The sequence below is a fragment of the Somniosus microcephalus genome, chromosome 2, assembly GCF_052327205.1.
Source record: "Somniosus microcephalus isolate GS21.2 chromosome 2, FLI_Smic_1.0, whole genome shotgun sequence".
Classification (NCBI taxonomy): domain Eukaryota; kingdom Metazoa; phylum Chordata; class Chondrichthyes; order Squaliformes; family Somniosidae; genus Somniosus; species Somniosus microcephalus.
Genome location: NC_140988.1, coordinates 389,776,203 through 389,785,451, shown reverse-complemented (window position 1 = coordinate 389,785,451; position 9,249 = coordinate 389,776,203). Strand labels below are relative to the sequence as shown.

General features: G+C 51.9%; 1 protein-coding gene across 1 annotated transcript in view; it reads right to left on the bottom strand.

Moving 5' to 3' along the window:
• Positions 1 to 768: 768 nt before the first annotated feature.
• Positions 769 to 9,249, bottom strand: part of adam19a (ADAM metallopeptidase domain 19a) — a 279,529-nt gene continuing 271,048 nt past the window's right edge. Inside the window, exon 24 of the mRNA XM_085967554.1 lies at positions 769 to 3,601. Within this exon, the coding sequence (XP_085823680.1) occupies positions 3,565 to 3,601 (37 nt within the window). The 3' untranslated portion in view covers positions 769 to 3,564. The remainder of the gene's footprint in view (positions 3,602 to 9,249) is intronic.

Genomic DNA, 9,249 nt, shown 5'->3' with positions numbered 1-9,249 from the left:
CTGTTGGACTATAACCTGGTGTTGTGTGATTTCTTACATTTGTCCACCCCAGTCCAACACCGGCACCTCCACACCTAGAAACTAAACCCCGCCCCCTAGAAACTAAACTCCGCCCCTAGAAACCAAACCCCGCCCCCCGAGACATCGTCACTAAACCCCGTACCTAGAAACCAAACCCCGCCCCTAGAAACCAAACCCCACCCCCCGAGACATCGTCACTAAACCCCGTACCTAGAAACCAAACCCCGCCCCTAGAAACCAAACCCCACCCCCCGAGACATCGTCACTGAACCCCGCTCCTAGAAACCAAACACCGCCCCTAGAAACTAAACCCCACCCCTAGGAACTAAACCCCGCCCCTAGAAACAAAACCCCGCCCCCTAAAAACTAAACTCCGCCCCTAGAAATCAACTCCGCCCCCTAGAAACTAAACCCGCCCCTAGAAACTAAACCCCGCCCCTAGCAACCAAACCCCGCCCCTAGAAACCAAACCCCGCCCCTAGAAACTAAACCCCGCCCCTAGCAACTAAACCCCACCCCTAGAAACCAAACCCCGCCCCTAGAAACCAAACCCCGCCCCTAGAAACTAAACCCCGCCCCTAGCAACTAAACCCACCCCTAGAAACTAAAACCCCGCCCCTCAGGGCCCACTCTCCACCCCACCCCCCGGCCCAAACTCTCCCTCCCCCGGGCCCACTCCCCCCCCGGCCCCACTCTCCCTCCCCCCAGGTACACACAGACAGGCGTAGACAATGAAATTGAAGAGAGTCACAACAAGCAAAACTTTATTTTATTAGAAAAGTCACATTGTATAAAGAGGTGATTTGTCAGTTGTTAAACACACCGAACACGATGAAATGGGGTTTAGCAGTTACGCTGTCACCTGGCTGGAGCAGTGCCAGGGTCACAGTGAGTGTGAGCGGGGCTGGGCTCCTAGTGTGAGTGTGAGCGGGGCTGGGGTCACAGAGAGTGTGAGTGTGAGTGGGGCCGGGCTCCTAGTGTGAGTGAGAGCGGGGCTGGGGGTCACAGTGTGAGTGTGAGTGGGGCCGGGGTCATAGTGTGAGTGTGAGCGGGGCTGGGGTCAGAGTGGGAGCTGCGACTGAGCTGGGAACGAGCTGGGAGCGAGCAGGGAGCTGGGACCGAGCACCGAGCTGGGACAGGGCTGGAAGCTGGGACTGAGCTGAGAGCGAGCAGGGAGCTGAGACCGAGCTGGGAGCTGGGACTGAGCTGGGTGCTGGGACTGTGCTGGGAGCTGGGACTGAGCTGGGAGCAAGCTGGGACTGAGCTGGGAGCGAACAGGGAGCTGGGACTGAGCTGGGAGCGAGCTGGGACTGAGCTGGGAGCGAACAGGGAGCTGGGACTGAGCTGGGACTGAGCTGGGAGCTGGGACTGAGCTGGGTGGGAGCTGGGACTGAGCTGGGAGCGAGCTGGGACAGAGCTGGGAGCGAGCTGAGACTGAGCTGGGAGCGAGCTGGGACTGAGTTGGGACTGAGCTGGGAGCTGGGACTGAGCTGGGAGCTGGGACTGAGCTGGGAGTGAGCTGGGAGCTGGGAGCGAGCTGGGAGCTGGGACTGAGCTGGGAGGTTCAGTAGGAACTACCCCAGAAAATTATTGGCACCAGTGAGATGGGAATAAATTAGATCACAGTGATGTGTTGGACAAGGCAAATAACCACAGAATAATAATGTAAACTTCAACACGACAGAGGCAGCAACACACAACCTCAAACTCACAGAGCCAGCCGGACAGCAGACTGCCTGAGGGCACCAGGGGCAGTGAGCCTACAGCAGGGAGAATCAGAGGGAAGTTGGAGGTACAGCAGGGCACTGAGGGGCAGTTGGGGCCGAGGGAGGGGTCGAGGGGCGGATGGGGTCGAGGGCGCAGACTGATGGCAGTGTTGGTCAGTAAATGTACGCTCCAGCCTGTGAACAAACCACATTGGGACAGTGAGTGAACCCTGGGGCGATGCGAGGACAGGCAGTCTGCAGTCAGACCCGCTCTTCTCCAGCCGTCCTGGTTCACTTGTTCCCCGAAGAATCCTGAAGCTCAGCGATGTGTTGTCAGGAAGCAGCCAATCCAACAGACCTGAATCCCCAGGTGAGGCTCCAGCCTCGGAGTTCCCTGTCCCAGGGATCTCATTGTGAAGGTGAGCGGGGCCAGGGGTCACAGTGCGAGTGTGAGCAGGGCCAGGGGTCACAGTGCAAGTGTGAGCAGGGCCAGGGGTCACAGTGTGAGCAGGGCGGGGGTCACAGTGCAAGTGAGAGTGGGGCCAGGGGTCACAGTGCGAGTGTGAGCAGGGCGGGGGTCACAGTGTGAGTGTGAGCAAGGCCACGGGTCACAGTGCGAGTGTGAGCGGGGCCAGGGGTCACAGTGCGAGTGTGAGCGGGGCCAGGGGTCACAGTGCGAGTGTGAGCAGGGCCAGGGGTCACAGTGCGAGTGTGAGCAGGGTGGGGGTCACAGTGCAAGTGTGAGTGGGGCCGGGGGAATCACAGTACGAGTGTGAGCGGGGCCAGGGGTCACAGTGCAAGTGTGAGCGGGGCCAGGGGTCACAGTGTGAGCAGGGTGGGGGTCACAGTGCAAGTGTGAGTGGGGCCAGGGGTCACAGTGCGAGTGTTAGCGGGGCCAGGGGTCACAGTGCGAGTGTTAGCGGGGCCAGGGGTCACAGTGCGAGTGTGAGCGGGGCCAGGGGTCACAGTGCGAGTGTGAGCGGGGCCAGGGGTCACAGTGCGAGTGTGAGTGGGGCCAGGGGTCACAGTACAAGTGTGAGCAGGGCGGGGGTCACAGTGCGAGTGTGAGCAAGGCCAGGGGTCACAGTGCGAGTGTGAGTGGGGCCAGGGTCACAGTGCGAGTGTGAGCGGGGCCAGGGGTCACAGTGCGCGTGTGAGCGGGGCCAGGGGTCACAGTGCGAGTGTGAGCAGGGCGGGGGTCACAGTGCAAGTGTGAGTGGGGCCGGGGGAATCACAGTGCGAGCGTGAGCGGGGCCAGGGGTCACAGTGCAAGTGTGAGCGGGGCCAGGGGTCACAGTGTGAGCAGGGTGGGGGTCACAGTGCAAGTGTGAGCGGGGCCAGGGGTCACAGTGAGCAGGGTGGGGGTCACAGTGCAAGTGTGAGCGGGGCCAGGGGTCACAGTGAGCAGGGCGGGGGTCACAGTGCAAGTGTGAGCGAGGCCAGGGGTCACAGTGCGAGTGTGAGCAGGACGGGGGTCACAGTGCAAGTGTGAGCGGGGCCAGGGGTCACAGTGTGAGTGTGAGCAGGGCGGGGGTCACAGTGCAAGTGTGAGTGGGGCCAGGGGTCACAGTGCGAGTGTGAGCGGGGCCACAGTGCGGGTGTGAGCAGGGCCGGGGTCACAGTGCGAGCATTGCCCGATGACCTGCTGGCACTGTGTCCTGGCTAACTTGCAGACAGAGAGTTAAAACCACTGGGCAGGAGGTGAGGTTGAGGTGCTGTGACGTGCAGTGGCTGCACCAGCCAGGACAGTTTGTGAATGAGGGAGGTGCCAGGCACAGAGGCTCGCTCGTTCCATCTCCTGAGATTCACAGCCAGTCACCTTCCCTGTCCCTGCTACTCAATGTTTTCTCACCAGGACTGCAGCAGCTGGTGGTCTGAAAGAAGAATTAAGAATATAAGAAATAGGAGCAGGAGTCGGCCAGTCGGCCCCTCGAGCCTGCTCTACCATTCAATATGATCATGGCTGATCCTCTATCTCAATACCATATTCCCACTCTCTCCCCATACCCCTTGATGCCTTTTGTGTCTAGAAATCTATCGATCTCCTTCTTAAATATATTCAGTGACTTGGCCTCCACAGCCTTCTGTGGTAGAGAATTCCACAGCTTCACCACCCTCTGAGTGAAGAAATTTCTCCTCATCTCAGTCCTAAATGTCCTACCCCATAACCTGAGACTGTGACCCCTCGTTCTAGACCCCCCAGCCAGGGGAAACATCCTCCCTGCATCCAGTCTGTCTAGCCCTGTCAGAATTTTATACGATTCAATGAGATCCCCTCTCATTCTTCTAAACTCGAGTGAATACAAGCCTAGTCGACCCAATCTCTCCTCATACGACAGTCCTGCCATCCCGGGAATCAGTCTGGTGAACCTTCGCTGCACTCCCTCTATGGCAAGTATATCCTTTCTTAGGTAAGGAGACCAAAACTGCACACAGTACTCCAGGTGTGGTCTCACCAAGGCCCTGTATAACTGTAGTAAGACATCCTTGCTCCTGTACTCAAATCCTCTTGCAATGAAGGCCAACATACCATTTGCCTTCCTCACTGCTTGCTGCACCTACATGTTTGCTTTCAGTGACTGGTGTACAAAGACACCCAGGTCCCTTTGTACATCAGCATTTCCCAATCTGTCACCATTTAGATAATACTCTGCCTTTCTGTTTTTCCTACCGAAGTGGTAACTTCACATTTATCCACGTTATACTGCATCTGCCATGTATTTGCCCACTCACTCAACTTGTCCAAATCGTCTTGAAGCCTCTTTGCATCCTCCTCACAACTCACAATCCCACCTAGTTTCAGGTCGTCAGCAAACTTGGAAATATTACATTTGGTTCACTCATCCAAATCATTGACAGACACTGGTGAACTGGAGAATCGGCGGAGCGGCGGGTTTAAAAGCGCGGCTGAGACTCAGGTAGGCCTCAGAGCGGCGAGAGCGGCGGACCTGGGGGAGAATCGGCGGAGCGTCGGTGTTAAAAGAGCGCCAGAGACCAGGTAGGCCTCGGAGCATACTAATCTCCAATCTCCGAACTCAGAGGGAGGGAGAGAAGTAAAAAGTAATCGAAGTGTGACGTCACCAGAAAGCAGGTAAGTGATTGGTTGGTGAGTATTTCTCTCTTTTTAAACTTTAACTCTATGGTTTATAGTTTTTAAGGTCTCTGTGGTGTAGCGGGGACTGTTGGTAAACCAGGGCCCTTAAGTATACCATTTAGCAGTAGTGTAATTGGTGGGATTGATTTGATTTAATTTAATTTCAATGAATTAAAGGGTAAGTCATGGCAGGAGAGCCCGGCCCCGTGGCATGCTCCTCCTGCACTATTTGGGAACTCAGGGACACGTCCTGTGTCCCTGACAACTATGTGTGCAGGAAGTGTGTCCAGTTGCAGCTACTGGCAGACCGCATTGCGGAGCTGGAGCTGCGATTGGATACATACTGGACCATTCGCGATGCTGAGGAAGTCGTGGATAACACGTTTAAGCAGTTGGTCACACCACAGGCAAAGGCTGGACAGGCAGAAAGGGAAGGGGTGACCAACAGACAGAGTACTAGGCGCAGGCAGGTAGTGCAGGGGTCCCCTGTGGACATCCCCCTCTCAAACAGATACACCACTTTGAGTGCTGTTGCGGGGGATGGCTTATCAGAGGAAGGCAGCAGCAGCCAACTTCCTGGCACCAGGGGTGGCTCTGCTGCACAGGACGGGAGGGAAAAGAGGGGTAGAGCTATAGTAATAGGGGATTCTATTGTAAGGGGAATAGACAGGCGTTTCTGCGGCCGCAAACAAGACTCCAGGATGGTGTGTTGCCTCCCTGGTGCAAGGGTCAAGGATGTCTCAGAGCGGCTGCAGAGCATTCTGGAGGGGGAGGGTGAACAGCCAGTTGTCGTGGTGCATATAGGTATCAACGATATAGGTAAAAAACGGGATGAGGGCCTAAAAGCTGAATATAGGGAGTTAGGAGGTAAATTAAAAAATAGGACCTCAAAGTTAGTAATCTCAGGATTGCTACCAGTGCCACGTGCTAGTCAGAGTAGAAATAGAAGGATATTTCAGCTAAATACGTGGCTAGAGGATTGGTGCGAGGGGGAGGGATTCAAATTCCTGGGACATTGGAACCGGTTCTGAGGGAGGTGGGACCAGAACAAACCGGACGGTTTGCACCCGGGCAGGGCTGGGACCGATGTCCTAGGGGGAGTGTTTGCTAGTGCTGTTGGGGAGGGTTTAAACTAAAATGGCAGGGGGTTGGGAACCTGAGCAGGGGGACAGAGGAAAGGGAAACAAGGATAAAAGCAAAAGATAGGAAGGAGAAAAACAAAAGTGGCAGTCAGCGAAATCAACGGTTTAAAACAAACATGACCACAGTAAATAATAATTCTAATAGGTCTAAGAGCGTTAAAAAAACAAGCCTGAAGGCTTTGTGTCTTAATGCGAGGAGCATTCGTAATAAGGTGGATGAATTAGCTGCGCAAATAGAGGTAAACGAATATGATTTGATTGGGATTACGGAAACATGGCTCCAGGGTGGTCAAGGCTAGGAACTCAACATCCAGGGGTATTCAATATTCAGGAAAGATAGGCAAAAAGGAAAAGGAGGCGGGGTAGCATTGCTGGTTAAAGAAGGTATTAACACAATTGTAAGGAAGGATATTAGCTCTGATGATGTGGAATCTGTATGGGTAGAACTGAGAAATACCAAGGGGCAGAAAACGTTAGTGGGAGTGGTATATAGACCTCCAAACAGTAATGCGGAGGTTGGGGATGGCATTAAAAGGGAAATTAGAGACGCGTGCAATAAGGGCACAGCAGTCATCATGGGTGATTTTAATCTACATATAGATTGGGCTAACCAAATTAGTAACAATACTGTGGAGAAGGAATTCCTGGAGTGTTTACGGGATGGTTTCCTGGACCAACATGTCGAGGAACCAACCAGAGATCAGGCCATCTTAGACTGGGTATTATGTAACGAGAAAGGATTAATTAGCAATCTTGTTGTACGAGGTCCCTTGGGTCGGAGCGATCATAATATGATCGAATTCTTCATTAAGATGGAGAATGAAGTCGTTGACTCAGAGACTAGGGTCCTAAATTTAAATAAAGGAAACTACGATGGTCTGAGGCGCGTGTTGGGTAGGATTGATTGGGGAATGTCACTCAAAGGGCTGACAGTGGATAGGCAATGGCAAACATTCAAAGACCGCATGGATGAACTACAGAATTTGTTCATCCCAGTTTGGCATAAAAATAAAACAAAAAAGGTGACTCAACCATGGCTAACAAGGGAAATTAGGGATAACATAAGATCCAAGGAGAGGACATATAAATTGGCCAGAAAAAACAGTAAACCTGAGGATTGGGAGCAGTTTAGGATTCAACAAAGGAGGACAAAGGGATTAATTAAGAAGGGGAAAATTGAATATGAGAGTAAGCTTGCAGGGAACATAAAAACTGACTGTAAAAGCTTTTATAGATATGTGAAGAGAAAAAGATTGGTGAAGTCAAGCGTAGGTCCCTTGCAGTCAGAATCAGGGGAATTTATAATGGGGAACAAAGAAATGACAGACCAATTAAATACATATTTTGGTTCTGTCTTCACAAAGGAGGACACAAATAACCTCCCAGAGATGTCGGGTAACATAGGGTCTGATGAAAGGGAGGAACTGAAAGAAATCAATATTTGTAGGGAAATGGTGTTAGGGAAATTGATGGAATTGAAAGCCGATAAATCCCCAGGGCCTGATAATCTACATCCTAGGGTACTTAAGGAAGTAGCCCTAGAAATAGTAGATACATTGCTGATCATCTTCCAACATTCGATAGACTCTGGAACAGTATCCATGGATTGGAGGGTAGCTAATGTTACCCCACTATTCAAAAAAGGTGGTAGAGAGAAAACGGGGAATTACAGACCGGTAAGCCTGACATCGGTAGTGGGGAAAATGCTAGAGTCCATTATAAAACATGTAATAGCAGAGCACAGTGACAGGATCGGACAAAGTCAACATGGATTTACAAAAGGTAAATCGTGCTCGACTAATCTACTGGAATTTTTTGAGGATGTAACTGGTAAAATAGATAAGGGAGAACCAGTGGATGTGGTGTATTTGGACTTTCAGAAGGCTTTTGATAAGGTCGTGCATAAGAGATTAGCGTGTAAATTTAAGGCACATGGGATTGGGGGCAAGGTGTTGACTTGGATAGAGAACTGGTTGGCAGACAGAAAGCAAAGAGTTGGAATAAACGGGTCTTTTTCCGAGTGGCAGGCAGTGACTAGTGGGGTACCGCAGGGATCGGTCCTTGGACCCCAGCTATTCACAATATATATTAATGATCTAGACAAGGGAACTAGATGTAATATCTCCAAATTTGCAGACGACACAAAGCTGGGTGGGCGTGTGTGCTCTGAGGAGGATGCCGAGAAACTCCAGGATGATTTGGACAGGTTGGGTGATTGGGCAGAAGCATGGCAGATGCAATATAACGTGGATAAATGCGAGGTTATCCACTTTGGTAGCAAAAACAGGAAGGCAGATTATTATCTGAATGGCAATAGATTGGGAGAAGGGGAAGTGCAACGAGACCTGGGTGTTATTGTGCACCAGTCGCTGATGGTAAGCATGCAGGTGCAGCAGGCGGTTAAGAAGGCAAATGGTATGTTGGCCTTCGTAGCGAGAGGGTTTGAGTACAGGAACAAGGATGTCTTGCTGCAGTTGTACAGGGCCTTGGTGAGACCACATCTTGAGTATTGTGTGCAGTTTTGGTCGCCTTATCTGAGGAAGGATGTTCTTGCCATGGAAGGAGTTCAGCGAAGATTCACCAGGCTGATATTTGGGATGGCAGGAATGACGTATGAGGAGGGATTGGGACGATTGGGCTTCTACTCGCTGGAGTTTAGAAGAATGCGAGGGGATCTCACTGAAACTTATAAAATTCTGACAGGACTGGACAGACTAGATGTAGGAAGGATGTTCCTGATGGTCGGGGAGTCCAGAACCAGGGGTCACAGTCTAAGGATAAGGGGTAGGCCATTTAGGACAGAAATGAGGAGGAATTTCTTCACCCAGAGAGTGGTGAACCTGTGGAATTCTCTACCGCAGAAGGCAGTAGAGGCCAATTCATTAAATATATTCAAGAAGGAGCTGGATATATTTCTTAAGGCTAAAGGGATCAAGGGATATGGGAAGAAAGCAGGGACCGGGTACTGAAATTGGATGATCAGCCATGATCGCATTGAATGGCAGAGCCGGCTCGAGGGGCCGAATGGCCTACTCCTGCTCCTATCTTCTATGTTTCTATATATTGTGAATAGCTGGGGCCCAAGCACTTATCCCTGCGGTACCCCACTAGTCACCGCCTGCCAGCCCGAAAAAGACTCTCTGTTTCCTGACTGTTTTCCAATTTTCAATCCAAGCCAGTATATTACCCCCAATCCCATGTGCTTTAATTTTGCACACTAATCTCTTATGTGGGACTTTATCAAAGGCCTTCTGAAAATCCAAATACACCACATCCCCTGGTTCTC